At 42.3% G+C, this 15,335-nt stretch overlaps 1 protein-coding gene across 2 annotated transcripts in view; it reads right to left on the bottom strand.

The window, feature by feature from the left end:
- Positions 1 to 2,194: 2,194 nt before the first annotated feature.
- DNAH5 (dynein axonemal heavy chain 5) overlaps positions 2,195 to 15,335 on the bottom strand; it is a 151,871-nt gene continuing 138,730 nt past the window's right edge. For both annotated transcript variants that reach the window (XM_035125561.2, XM_060278039.1), the window contains one exon: positions 2,195 to 15,305. In XM_035125561.2, the coding sequence (XP_034981452.2) occupies positions 15,154 to 15,305 (152 nt within the window). In that variant the 3' untranslated portion in view covers positions 2,195 to 15,153. The remainder of the gene's footprint in view (positions 15,306 to 15,335) is intronic.

Below are 15,335 nucleotides of genomic sequence, written 5' to 3'. Positions count from 1 at the left end.
GTCAAAACTACAATCCAGCCCTGCCACTGATTCCTCTTTTTAAGACTATTAACCCATTAATCCCGAAATAAATATTTGCTGAAAGCAGCATTGCATCTCCCCGCACCCGGCATATTTTCTTTTCAACGTGGCAGTGCTCGACATGGTAATAATGTAGATACATGCACAAACAAAAGCATCACAATTTCTATTGCCCCAGAAGTCCCGTCAGTCAGGCTTCAGTCTCGTGTTTGACTTTTCCCTCCACCCCGAAGAGAATAGGTTCTCACTGTTGCTCTGCTATCACCTTCTCTTGGAAGCTTTTTGCCTTAAAATAATGATAACATCTCAAAAAAATCATATTCACCCTTCTTGACATCTCCTGCCAGACAAGGATATATAGGGCTCATTTGGTAATATTAGGAAGCTGTGAGAGTTCACAGCAAAAATAATGGCTTGGCTGACAAGTCAAAGGTATGAGCCTCTGCTTCAAATGTTTGCTCTAAGTGGCAATATACTACACGTTCTTATTATGCTTATTGAGAATCATGCTGAGGAAAATTGTGGGAACTGGTAGTGTGCATTGGAACTGACACACAAATGAGATCCAGTGATGAAAGAACCTCAGGGAATGCTTCATTTTTAAAACTAAAAACAATGCAGGGTGGAAGCAACTTTATATTTCAGCATTTGCTCAAATATCCACAGCCCAACCCTTCCATCCAAATTATTGCCTTCCAAGCATGGCAACACACAATCCACCGTTTTCATGGAACAATTCGACAGCTTGCAGTCAGCGATGAGTACACATAGCAAACATCGAACTTTTGAATCAGCAGCTCCCCACAGCTTCAATGTCTACCAGTTCTTTGGCCCCACACCTTTATATTCAACCCCAATAACAATACAAAAGTTTTGTTCCCCTACAATAGAACACAGTGGCCTGCTTTGGACAATCGCTGCTCATTAAAAGCCAAGATATAAGCAAGTATTTTAGCCACACGCATAAGGCCTTTCTCCTCCCTTGACATGAATGGCAATTAAACAAGAAGTCTCTAACTAACAAGGAGTAGGAAACAGTCGTTTGAGATCTTGTTTTGTTCCAAAGTTCCTAAGCATGGGGAAATTGGGGACTTTCTAGTCTCATACAAAGAGGCCTTCACACATGGGCAAAATGCTCACTTATAAGTCAAATATCTTACCCAATATATGATCATTCAAAGAAAACCAATATTGTTTGCCCAATTTGAAAAGCAATCTCTCTCAAGAATTCAAGCTTAGGTGGGTTCGGAATGGATTCTTATGCGGCTTAGGACCCTCATACCTACGGGACCGCCTCTCCCGGTATGCCCCGCAGAGAACATTAAGGTCCACAAATAATAACATACTGGAGATCCCGAGTCACAAGGTGGTTAGACTGGCCTCGACCTGGACCAGGGCCTTCTCAGTACTAGCCCCAACCTGGTGGAACGCTCTCTCTCAGGAGACTAGGGCCCAGCGGGAGTTGTCATCTTTTCGTAGGGCCTGCAAGACAGAGCTGTTCCGCTTGGCCTTTGGACTGACTCAATCTGACCCTGGTGTTACCCTCCCCTAAGGCTTTATCCTACAGATATTTCAATGAGGTTGCACTTGTAGGTTCCTAATTTTAAAATTGAATTTTAACATTGTATTTAATCTGCATTTTAATTGAATTGTTTCTTTTAAGCTTGCTTTGATATTCTTGTTGTTAGCCGCCCTGAGCCCGGTCTTGACTGGGAAGGGCGGGGTATAAATAAAATTATTATTATTATTATTATTATTATTATTATTATTATTATTCTGGTGATCCCCATTAGAAGGTGCCACATCCATCCACCAGAGGTAAAATTCACGCAGTCTTCTCAAGGTGATCACCATTTGAGGGAAAATAATATCCTAGCGCACCACAATTGACAGACACAACCCTCATTCTAAAACCAAAGGCCTACCATTTCCATTTTGGGAACCCAACCCATCCTTCTGGATGTTTAACACAAACACACACTTCTGTGTGATTGTGGTTCACCTTTGAAATTCAATGCCGTAAGATGTGATAATGGTCATTAGCTTGACTTTTTTAAAGGATTAGGAAAATGCAAAGAGGAGAAGTCTATCAACTTCCATTTTCAGAGGAAGTGCAGTTGATTTGATCCTGTAAGGCAAGCATCACATTCGCCCCATAACTCCATATTAAAAAAAAAAATACAAATGCCTACCAATGCAACTCTTTTTAATAAGCAATGTTGCTGAAACGTTTAAATAGCCGAGGCACACCTTTTTCCTGGCTGAAAACAGGAGAAACAACTTCACTCTTGTATCCAAAAGCATCCACTCTTAGAGAGAATAAGGCTGCGTGCACACTATAAAGCACATTCGAATTATGGGCACTTTAGTTTGTTCAGGGCTGCTGGGAATTGTAAATCTCTGAGCGGGTAAACTACAGCGCCCAGAATTCTCCGAGGGAAAGAATGTGCTTTGAATGTGCATTAAACGTATAGTGTAATGTACAACAAAACTTTGCAGTCTCTAGGAGGCCTGCTCCTGTTCATAGCTCCAACCAAACCTGGAATTAGAGCACAATTGTGCTGACTAGGGACAGGAGCGAGTTTTGGAACTTCAGAGAGAATAAAAGTCATAATTCACTTCTCTGGCCCCAGCCGCCCCCTGCAGTGCTCTATGGCATATACAGTCCTAAATTCTGAGTGTTTTATACCTATGTAACCGGGGGGGTGGGGGGGTGGGGACATATTTCTGGAGATGTGAAAGGCATCACCCCTTTAACCTAGTTGTCTTCTCTCCAAGATACGAACCATAATGGCTATGTTCTCCCTCCATCGTTGGAGGCTGAATGCCACTAAATACAAGTCACTGGGAACCATAAGTAAACAGAGTACTGTTGCACTTAGGTCCTCCTATTGGGCTTCCCATAGGCATCCAGTTGGCCATTGTGAAAACAGATTGCTGGACTAGATGGGCCTTTGGCTTGATCCAGTCCCTGCTGTGGCCTGATCCCCTTAAGTTCTTATACTTCGCTTCCAACTCAGGTGGTTGAGTACATATTAGTGGGAATGTAGAAAAACAGTGAGAGCTATTCCGTGAGAACTCAGGGTGCTTCCAGACCGTCACTGTTTTGGGGTGGTATTCAATCACACGCCTGCAAATTCAGCTTGCACCATTATAATGGATTAGGAGGTCTTGCGCAGCAAACCCGCTCCCCCCCAAAGAGCCAAGTTTTTGTGGGAGGGAAAATGATGCAATGTTGCTGATGCAATGTTGCCTAACCTCCCCGCAAGCAAATCAGAATGAATGCTCGTTGCTCAGTCGGTAGAGCACGAGGCTCCTACTCTCTGGATTGTGGGTTTGAGCCCCGCATTGGGCCAAAGATTCCTGCATGGCAGGGGTTCGGACCAGATGATCCTCGTGTCCCTTCAGGTCTGCGATTCTGTGAATAGCCAGTGTCATCTAATCTCCCTGCAAAACCAATGAGGATGAATGCACAAGAAACGGGTTGTCTGGAAGCGCCCTTAGAACTGCACAAGTCACTGTTCTAGGCATGCCTCTTCTGAAAGCAGGTAATTCGACTATGTCGGTTATGTCCCCTCCCTGGGGAGGGATTATATGATCCAATCACCCTGAGTTGAGGCTGATCGGAAAGAGGCAATCCCAGTAAATCATGCAGAGATGTGGGCGGCAGTCTCTTCTGGGCACTTTGGGATCACAGGAGTCTTTTATTTCTTCTGGCACACTAGAAGTTCTCTTGCATGTGTGCCCTAGCAGAGAGCTGCGCTATTGCAATAATGTAATGCATATATTGTTCACAATCTGGAAAGGAATTTACAGTCATTTTAGCAATGCCTACAGAGAGAGATTTTAAAACAAAATGAAACAATGCATGAATTAGTTAACAGGCCTTGAAGCTGATGTTTTTTCTTCTCCCGAGCATTTGTAACACATCATAGCTGGCTACCGTATGCATGCCACACGCTACGGGGTTCAGAATCACATCAACGAAGCCTCACAAAGCACACTTAGGCAGAAATCAGAGAAGAAATTGCAAGCTGCGTAGGAAAAAGGAAAGCTAAAGTTTCTATTTACTAGTCAATTAGATGGCCAATGAAATAGCACTCCGAAAAGAAGACATTTCTATGTACATTTAAGTGGGCAGAAAATTAAATTCTTCTTGGCCTGTCTGATCTGGGTTTGGGGGGAATGTATTGCCATTTAACAATTTCTAAGCAGTGATTTCCGCCATCACCATCTCCTCATTACCTAATCATTTGTGCATTATTTCTACTTGAAATACTTCTGTTATTATGCTAACAAGTCGGGAGATTTGCCGCCTGGGCCAACGAGAAAGGAAACTTCCACGGCAACTCTCTGAGCTCATTGTGACAACTTGTATCGGGGAGGTAACCAACAAAAGGGAGGAGTCTGTTATGAGATGGCTCCACAATATTAGAGAGGGGAGAAGACACAACAGCTGCACAAATTGAGGCTCTGGGTCAAGATCTTTGGGCAGCTGAAGGCCCATGAAATACAAAGGTCCCATACTCTGACCCACACTGCCCATTGCCTACCACAGTTCCATGAATCACCCAAGGCTGAGCAGGGAAGGTAGCTGCGTGGAAGTTAATGGCAGAGGACAAACCAAGAACAAGGCAGGATGGGGCTCCAAGATCTGAAGGTTCAATCCTAATCCATGTTCCAACACTGGTGCTTTAAGCTGCTGTCTAACCCACCACATTAGGTGGACCTGCCTTCAAAACAAGGCCTGTCCCATAACTCAGAATCTACCAGAGCTGCACTTAATACTGTTCATTTCCACATTTCTCTTCAATTATTATTTTATTTAAAAAAATCAAGGTGGTGGCAGTGGTAGAAACCTGCTGTCATTCAAGAGAACACTGACATAGGACAGAAATGTCCCTGGGGTTCTGTTGCATCCCATTGTTACTCTCTACAATCATGGCCAAAAGCATCATCCAGGATAGGGTAGGCAAGGATATGAATCGATTCTTTGTCAGATTCTGCTCACACAGGGATGAGACAAATGAGAGATCGTTTCCATCCATTAATTTCCCCTTCTTATAGCAAAATAAGCACCAGAGTGGCTGGGGCAACCCAGTCAGATGGGCGTGGGTGTGCAAATAAAATTATTATTATTCACTGCTTTTAAGGGGAAGGAGTAATTTTATCTACCCACCAATTGCCATGGGGAGCAATCCACCCCTCATCTTCCAGATATACTAAAGAGGAAATAGAAGAACAGGCTGAACTTGAAAGAAATGAACTTTCAACTGAAGACACAACTATCCTAAAAAAAACCCACCAGTAGCACCTAGCCTAGGCATCCCCAAACTTCGACCCTCCAGATGTTTTGTACTACAATTCCCATCATCCCTGACCACTGGTCCTGTTAGCTAGGGATCATGGGAGTTGTAAGCCAAAACATCTGGAGGGCCACAGTTTGGGGGTGCCTGACCTAGCCTATTCACATTGGGCAGATCAGCACTGCAATTGCATTTTATTTTATTTTATTTTATTTTATTTTAAAGCACTGTCATCGAGGTCTGGAAAAAAAATGTGAGAGGACAACACAGAAAAAATTGGAGTGGAATCATTTTGGTAACAACTTCTTATGGACTGTCCAAAAAAGCGAATGAACACAAGATGGCAATTCCAAAGAAAAGAACTCAGTGCCATGTCGCACAGCATAGAGACATGGAAGGGCTTCACACTATCTATTCTAAACAGCAATAGAAATGTATCATCGGGGACGCAATCCCTTCCTAACATCATTCACTGCTTACCATGATTCTGCGGCTAATGCCACGGAATCCCAAGGACCAACACGGCAAAGAGTTAAAAGCTGGAAGAAATGCTGAGAAGCCTCTCGTCCCTCTCCCTCCTCTGCCCCTTCCTTTGCCGGCTGTCGAGGTAGTGAAGGACACTCATTACACTCATCTCCCTGTTTTTGGACATAGGAATAGTTATTTAATCCACACACAAACACAAATGTCAACAGAAGCTTTACATTGTTGGCAGGAGGTCTTGGGGGACTAGACACTGATTCCCCTCAATATTTACATTTTATATTTTTGCATTATAGAATTATTTTAAGCTTACAATCCTGCAGAAACTAGCAGTGGATGAAGTTTTCCTTTTTAGCGTTAGAGAGAGAGAGAGAGAGAGAGAGAGAGAGAGAGAGAGAGAGAGAGAGAGAGAGATACTTCATTTCTTGGAGTGTGGGGAGTGGTAAACTACCCACAACAAAGGCAGAATATTTGTGATGTAGTTCCTACAGCTCCTGTTCAAATCTGCTGCTTCTTGTATGGTCAGCATTCAACAACATCCAGCTAACATCTTTTGCCATGAAAATGTTTTTCATTTCACTCTGAATACTTTCGCGCGCACACACACAAAAACCTGTTTTAATTCAAAAGCTGCTATTTCCAGCATTTTAACCCTCCATACTTTTGTAACATCTGGCCCCAAAATGGGTTTAAGCAATATGCAAAACTTTCTGCCCTAACGTGTACCATTTCATACTCCATGTATTCTACTAAAATAATGGACTTTCCTCCTGCCTATCCAATGGGGGCGGGTTTTGTTTGTCTTTTAAGAGTTTCATTACAATGGCACTGGAGTCTTTGCAATCCCAGTGAAAGTGAATTGGGGGAAAGTGAAACACTGCAAGGTTTCTGAGGTGGGATTACCGCAACATATTGTTTATAGACATTTAGCACCTCAAAAGCCACCTTGTATTGATACAGCAGATAGGATAAGGCGGTACAGTGGTACCTCGCAAGACGAATGCCCTGCAAGACAAATTTTTCACAGGACGAATGCGTCTTGCGGTCTGATGGTGACTCGCAAGACGAATTCGTTTTGCGAAAAACTCATCTTGCGAATCGCGGTTTCCCATAGGAATGCAATGAAATTTAATTAATGCGTTCCTATGGGCAAAAAAAGAAATTTCTTTTTTTTAAAAAAAATATATATTTTTATTAATTTTCCAATTAAAACCAATTATATCACATTCATTATTTCAAATTATACACATATATATATCAATCAAACCGAATGTTATGCCAAATCATCTAGAGAATTTTTTTTTGGGTTCCCATGCTTCAAGAAATTGGGGATTCCTCGCAACCGTCCACTGCCGTCTTTTTTCTAAAGTTCAAATCGTCTCTCCAAGTTCATAATAATCCAGATCTTCCCCTTACAGTCACATAGATGTTTTCCACTTTCAACCGATTGTTTCCCAGCTGCTGAGATAAATATCAAACAAGGTTTCACAGATGTTCTTTCTCCTGTGTGGGTTAATCAGTCCAGCCTCCCCATAAATCTTCTTAGTCTGGAGCTCCCTGTTGCGTCGAAGCAGCGCCATCTTAAAAAGCTCAAATCACTTTCGTTTTCTCTCATAGCCATGTAGATTAACGATCTTTATAAAATTTACAGCTTTTCCAGGCAGAAGACCCAAACATCAAACCATAAACTCTTGGTAAATTAATGGATCTCCTTGCCCTATAGCTGAACTTAGCTTCAGGTCGCTGCTCCAATTCAAAGTGCGTCACAGCTCATAAATCCTCCGAACGCGTCTAGGCACTCCTTCCGTCCGACTAGGGGGGGGGGGGCTTTTCTCATCGGCAACTCCACATCTTTAAAAAATATGCTCAGTAACAACAGTTTATAAAGTTCAACTCACACAGTCTTTTGCTTCTCTTTCACTCCAAACAAGCCAGGACATCGCGTCTGGGAAGGTACGAAGTAACTCATATGAAGAAAAATTAAAAAAAACTCACTTCCCTTATCGCTCCGTCCCCATCAATCCTTCTTCCAGATGAAATACAGCCTTTGACTCCTCTCCCTCAGCAGCATAAATTTCTCAGCAGTAAACAGCGCTTCTTCCCCTCCTTCTGAAGTATGTCCATAGATTTAAGCCTAATTATCTTCTTTAACCATGGAAATCCCCGCCATGCAGATTAGCGTCCGGGAGTCCTGGCCCTCGTAAGTGCTTTTCAGCCCAAGCTCCCCCCACTCCATAAACAGTCGGAGTGGGTCTGGGGGCATCGCGGGCCAGCGGCCCCTCTCCGTAACCCCCGGAGAGGGTAGGGGGTTGCCATTTACTCCCCTAGCAACCGCCAAATTCCTTACGAAGGTCAGAGGGATGGAAAACAGGTCCGCCATTCCTGCCAGCGGAAACCGGAACCTCAAAAAAAAGAAATTTCAATGCATTCCTATGGGAAACCGTGATTTGCAAGACGAATTTTTCACAAAACGAATTGACTCACGGAACAAATTAAATTTGTCTTGCGAGGTACCATTGTATTAATCTCTCCAGGTGATTTTGAGTTTCTGGAAAAAGCATTTGAATTAAGGTACGGTATCAAGAATTTGTTATATCCTATCGTAATTAATATTACAGACCATTACAGACCTGCAGAAATTATTCATATAAACCCTTGGCACTATACACAACCATCCATAATGCTATCTTATATTACTGCATTAAAATTGGATATTTCTCCTTGGAGCTTTCAAAATCATGGCAATACTGGAGGCTGTTTGATCCTGAAGGAAGTGAGTTAAACTTAGCAAAGTACTTAAACAATTGCATAGGGTGGTTGAACTTAGCCAGGCCAATTAAAAAAATTAATCACCTCCATATGCCCTGTGGTGTGCTGTTCTTTATGTCATCCCTCTTTGCCCAGGCTTTTGGAAGGTGTGGATATAACATGGATAGTTGCTAATGAGCGCATAGATATCCTCCTGTATTACCATAACTTTGCGAGGAATTTTTTATCTGAAGTTTTATATCATAATGGTCACCCATGATCTTGATCTGTTGTGCAAGTTGTAAACTACCCAGGAATAAAATGAAAGGAAGGAAGACTTTTCCAAGTGTATGTCATATAGCCTGGTGAGATGTCTGCTCCCCTCTTAATTAAGCTAGGCTGCTGAGGTTCCCTGGGATATACACCAAAGGATATCCCCTGTGTTGCAAAACAGACAACTCTGAGTAATCACAGGCAGATAGTGTTCTAAAAATATATTTGTAACATGTATTATTTCACAATTCTTAAACAGAAAATACCAGTATGTAATGGAGTCACAAATAATGGAACTCAATCAATGTTGCATGAACAAAACTAGAAAATGTCGTCAATCAGTATCAAAGAGACAAAAAATTCATCAGCAGATAAATGGTCCTAAGAGGTACATCGAGTAGCAAAGGGTCAGCACTCACTTAGAAGTGTAGTAAGCTGAACTTCTAAGTGAGTGCTGATCCTTTGCTACTTGATGTACCCCCTTAGGACCATTTATCTGCTGATTTATCTGTCTCTCCTGGTATGTCCCACAGAGGACCCTAAGGTCCATGAATAATAATAGCTTAAAGGTCCCAGGCCCTAAGGAAGCCAGACTATCCTCCAGCAGGGCCAGGGCTTTTTCAGTGATGGCTCCGACCTGGTAGAATGCTCTGTCCATAGTTGTCAAGTCTCCCGTTTTTCATGGGAAACCCCCGTATTTAAATCCAATTCCCGCTGTTATCCCGAATTGCAAAATATCCCGTAAATGCCCCGGATTTATAAGAAAGCAGCTCCTGCCGTCCGAGTGCTGCTGGAAATTGCCTCTGTGCATGCCCGGGCATGTGCTGAAGCAATTTCTGGTGCCCCAGACATGCGGACACGGGCAGCCCGGCACCGGAAGTCACTTCTGCGCATGTCTGGACATGCACAGAACTGATTTCCGGTGCCGCTCTGCCCATGTCTGAGCGACTTCCGGTGCTGCGCTGCTGCTGATCCCTTATTTTTCAATCCGGAAGTTGACAGCTATGGCTCTGTCCCACAAGACTAGGGCCCTGCAGGACTTGATCTCCTTCCGCAGGGTCTGTAAGACAGAGCTATTCCACCTGGCCTTCAATTTGAATTAGCCTGATCCTCCATTCCCCTTTCCCCCTTTCCTCTTCTATGAAGAAACCCTTTCTCGGAGCCCACATTTAAATTCTTCTCTAGTCCCCTTGCTGGCCCTAGTAGTACCAACTTGGCCAGTTAGCCCTGGTGATCATTTGATATTTACTGACTGGGGTTTTTTTCTTTCCAAAATGACCCCTGAATTTTTGAATTTTATTGATACTGATGCTGCATTTTATGTTGTGTTTTATGCTGTTTTTAAGTCATATTTTAATCAATATTTTATATTTGCTGTTAGCCGCCCTGAGCCCGATTTTTAAACCGGGAAGGGCGGGTATAAAATATTATTATTATTATTATTATTATTATTATTATTATTATTATTATTATTATTAAGAGTTACTATCAAAACAGTTCGTCATCCGGAAAAACTGTTCTACGTTTGGAGCATCCATTACCATTACGGTTACAGGATTGTGACTGTTGAAAGGCTTGTTTGCCTCTATGATACTGATTGGCTACATTTTCTAATTTTGCTCATGCAATGTTGATTGACTTCTATTATTTGTGACTCCGTTACATATTTTCTGTTTAAGAATTGTGAAATAATACATGCTAGAAATATTTTGTTAGAACATTATTAGTCCCATGTTGTCTGTGATCATCATCATCATCATGTTCAGAGACATTCCCTGGGACGCAGTATTACTAGCACCTAGAATTTTATGGTCAACATTTTTAATTTTTAATTTTGCTTTGTATTTAAGTCTAGCTTATATCTTCTGTAGTATCGAATATATTCTGTGTTGATTTCTGTCCTTTTTGAATTTATTGATATGTTTTGTTAACTGACTTCTCCCACCCCCATGCTCTGTATTTTGACATTTGGAATGCTTGTTGGAAGCTGGTTTGGGGCATCTCTCGCTATGAAAAGATGGCATATAAATAGACTCAACTGATCAGTTCCGTATCACCAAGAGTTTACCAAGAGTTTAATTGGTTAAGAAGTTAGCAAAACCCTGGCTTTTTAACATATTGTTCTTGGTTCTTTTCAAACTCCTGAAGGGGAGGGGGGATAACTACAGAATACAATGAACCATGGAATGAGGAAAGGATGGCAAAACAAGATGAGTAAAAATCAAGTTTAATGTTGAGATGGGGCAAAGGATGGTGAGAATAGAGATCAAGAGGTGACAGAAAGGGAAAAGGGAAAAGAAGAGCAGTAAAGCAAATTTGCTGAAAAGAAAAGTGGACTCATTTTCACTATTATTTAACAATTACATTCTCACTCAATGCATGACATTCAAGGCAAGATAAACTCACATTTCTTGGGTTGTCGTCCCCCCCCCCCAATTATTGAGTAAAACAGGTCATTTGCAGTCAGAATTCAATGGCATATGAATTTCCTACCTGAACTTTAGACATACATTTGTGGTGATTCACAGGTGAAGGGAAGGTAAAGATCAGAGCTATATGTTGCTTTTGAAAATAGCATATTGCAGAATGTGGCTCCATGATTTCCTTGTGCTGTTCAAAAAAATGCAGTAAAGGCAAGAAATGTGCTCAAAGACCACATGTGGGCAGGCTCAAGCACAGCCTTCACTTTGATTTTTCTATTCCAAACTCTCTGTTTGGAGCTGAGCGGGAGAAAGCAGGGGGGCATTTTTTTTTTTGAAAGCAGCCAAGAGCTACAGGCATGTGAGGTTTGCATAGCAGGTGACCCACCAAGTCCCGGTCAACACACCAGACATGCGCTTTGGTCTGTTAGGTGCTTAATAACTCCAATTTCTTGCAGTCTCAGGCACAAATAGGCTTTTTCCCCCAATACCTTAGTGGGCCACACTGCATAGTTGGTTAGTTTCGTGTTCAGACCCAGAGACCTCCCCCTTAAATAAAGACACATTTGACTCAAATTTTATTTTTTATTTTTTGGCAGAATTTAGGCCACAACTTTATTGATTACAGAAAAGTGAGTGGTTGCATAGGCTCTGGTTCGACTAGCTCCCTAAACCCTTGCAGGTAGCGCTGACCCAGAGCTCCATCATAGGTCAGCCAAGGGTGAACACCTGAGGTAGATAGGAAGCCCCGGAACAGACTCTGTTTGCTCCCCTGGACTCAGGCACGGGCACAACCCCTCTCAGGGGTTTACCAAACCAAGTTGAGTCCCTGGATTTCTTTAACGGAATACCCTTCACATAGGGATGGCGAGACCGTTCCCCCATCCCTATCACATGAACCAGTGCCTATCCGCAACCTTACAAGTTGTGATGAAATGCTATGTGGCAGGTGAAACCCAAATGGCCACAACCAATCAGCCAAGTGGGGGAAATTCCTGCTGTGCCCCTGTCCCAACGACAGGCGACACATGACAGCATAGCAAGGTCAAACGAAAAATGCTCCAAAAATAGGGAGAGGTGGGCGGGTGCCCCGATGCAGAAGCTGAAAGAGTAAGCTCTGGGACACGTGCATAGGTTTATATATAGGTCTCTCAATCGTTTTACACTGCACCCATTGGCCAGATTACACCCAACAATGAGGGACCTACCAATCGGGTGTTGTGGCTATCCAATAAACCCACCCACAACCAGGAGGTCAGCCTCCAGGTCTCACCGCAACACGTGCCCTCATTTAGGGAGGACACAATTTGTGTTCGGCTGGTGAGTCACAAGCTCTCCAGGCCTGATGCAGATCAAGAACATCTGCCTGGTTATCTAGAACAGGAGCTGTTGATTCCTTATCTGCCTGCCTAAATAACAAACAGGCAATAGAAACTTTCTAAAAAGGACTTGCTCTTGTCCGGTACCATCAAAGCAGATTTGCCAGTGCAATCTGCAACATCCCATACTGCTGGAATAAACAAAAATCTGTTCGCATTCTTCTTCAAATGTGTTCTAATATAAATAAATTTGACTTTGTATTTAAATGCTTTCCACAAGCGCACAAATGGCATTCTGCAATGTCAATCACTATCAACACGCCAATTACAATCAGTGATTCGAAAACAGATTCCAGCGTTCATTTTTTGTAAAAGGAAAGACTTCTCTTTCGCGCATAATCATAAATGGAAATGTTAGATTCCTACAAATTCGTGATTGTGTATTTGTGTTCATATAAAAAGCAGTGTTTCCTCTGTTTGGTCGCTCTAGCTCTTGATGTTCTCCTGTGATATATGCAAGTCACTTTCATCCTGGGGGGGCTAGTTTTTCCACTACCTGCAAATATTTTCTGGGTGTGAAAATATCTGCTAACCACTGCAGCACCCCTTACAATGATGAATGCAGTCCTCATTCAGAATTTATTTTGCCAGCAGAGTCCAGTGTCAAGTGAATCCATTTACAAAGTGTGACTAACTTATGCTGCTCTCCATTGTCAATGTCTTTAAAGATCACTAATCAATACAAAAGAACCAGTAATTCTTCACCCTTCACCCTCAGGAAGGTTAAGCTCTATGCCAAGATAACACAGCAACTCGCTCTGAATCAATTAGGCACATTTCCATGAAGTGTTTTGCAATATTTATTCCATTTCAAAAGTTCAAATCATGAAAGAATTTGCATATAGGGGAACAGGGGAAAGCAAGAGAGGGAAGACTAGGGTTTTTTTATATAGGTATTCAGATTAAGAAGATCACTAAACTGTTGCTATGGGAGAATGAAGTCTGGAGGGCAGTGAAATGTCATGTATCAGCCATGTCTTGTCTCAGTTTGGCTCCTGGACATTTGAACAATATCCATGCATTTCAGAGCTTTACTCTGCATATGTAATGTGCCTTATATATTAAGTCAGACCACTGGTCTATCTGACCAATATTATCTATCGACTGGTCTTAAACCCTCCAAGGTTTAAGGCAGAGGCATTTTGTAGTCACAGAATCACAGAGCTGGAAGGGACCCCAAGGGTCATCTAGTCCAACCCCCTGCAACGCAGGAATCTCAGCTAAAGCACCCCTGGCAGATGGCCAGCCAACGTCTGCTTAAAAACCTCCAAGGAAGGAGAGTCATGTAACTCATATACTGAACCACTGAAAAATTGAGGGCTGCCTAGGGTTATCAAATATTTGATTCTGCAATGAGATGGAAAAACCAAAGACAAGGAGCATAAAAAAATGTTTTGAATTTTGGTGCCTATGAACAAAAACACTGCACATTAACTTTAATGGGTTTCATTCTATCCACGGGCTGCTTACATACATGGAAGTTTTAAAATATAATCAAAACACATTTGAGATTTGGACTTTTCTTTCATTGAGACTGAGGCAGGATGCTTTAAAACAAATTCTAGACACTCTCACCGAGTAGCTTACAATTGAGAAATACGATTTGACATGGAGTGTGACAGAGTCAAATTGCTTGGCATGATTTACATTTCTCTTCAGCTGACTCCAAACATGAAATGTTAACTACACTAGTAGTGAGAGAGGTTTGAAAAGGAGAACAGGATAGGAATGATAAAGAGCGAAGATACGAAAATAAAATGAAAGAGATGGTGGTAGCGTCCCCCTTCCCCATTTTGGGACCTTCAGTAATTCTGGTACAACATTCCAGAACTTTGCTTAAGGACTCCATTCCCTATAATTATGTCAGGGAGAGTAGGTATAATCCAGAGGCTGTTTGTTCATAACTTAACTCCTGATTGATTTCAATAGGGCTGCAGCTCTTTCTGAATTGTAGCCCATGAATTTCAAGTGTCCCAGAAAGGACCCCCAAGCCAGGGCTAGTTGAAGAACCATCGCAAACCAGCCTTGACAACACTGACGGGTCGGTTTAAACTGCTGTGCATATGGCGGGTACATTTTATGTGGAAAGTGGCACTCCATTTTATATTTTTCGCTCTATAGAAATTGCCATTTATTTATCACACTAGTGGGCCACAGTGCCAGATAGCTTGCTCTGCGTATATACTTAGTCACTTAACTTGATGTTTACAAGCACACTTCAGTGACAAAAAAATAAAGCCCCTTAGAGATGAATGAGAGCAAGTATTCAGCGAGCTTTCTAGTTCTGGGAAATTTGATCAAGCCCATTAACCTTTGAAAGAAAGTCAAAGTAGAAGAATAGAGAGATACTCTTGATATAGTTGATTTTTAAAAAGCAACAAGCAACCCTGTGACCAGTCACCTAGCTATTTCCTTGTGATGTGGATGTTCAAATGAAGAATGTGAAGGAAAAGGCTGTTCTAAAAGCCTTGGGTGGGTGGGTGGGTGGCAACACTTTAAGAACATGCAGGTATTCTCTTAACATTACTTGACATCACACAGAAGGGCAACTCCACGCAATATCCAATGCTCCGGAGGTTGGGTGGTCCGGAGGTCCACTGCGGCGATATAATTCAGATCTGTCCGAACTGGTTTTTTGTAGATTGGGCAGGAGTACAGGCGTGGATCTCTCGAGGCTAGGGAGATGAAGGAAGAAAACACTTCAT

This window comes from Zootoca vivipara, chromosome 8 (assembly GCF_963506605.1).
Source record: "Zootoca vivipara chromosome 8, rZooViv1.1, whole genome shotgun sequence".
NCBI classification, from domain to species: domain Eukaryota; kingdom Metazoa; phylum Chordata; class Lepidosauria; order Squamata; family Lacertidae; genus Zootoca; species Zootoca vivipara.
This window is presented reverse-complemented; position numbering and strand designations above follow the sequence as displayed.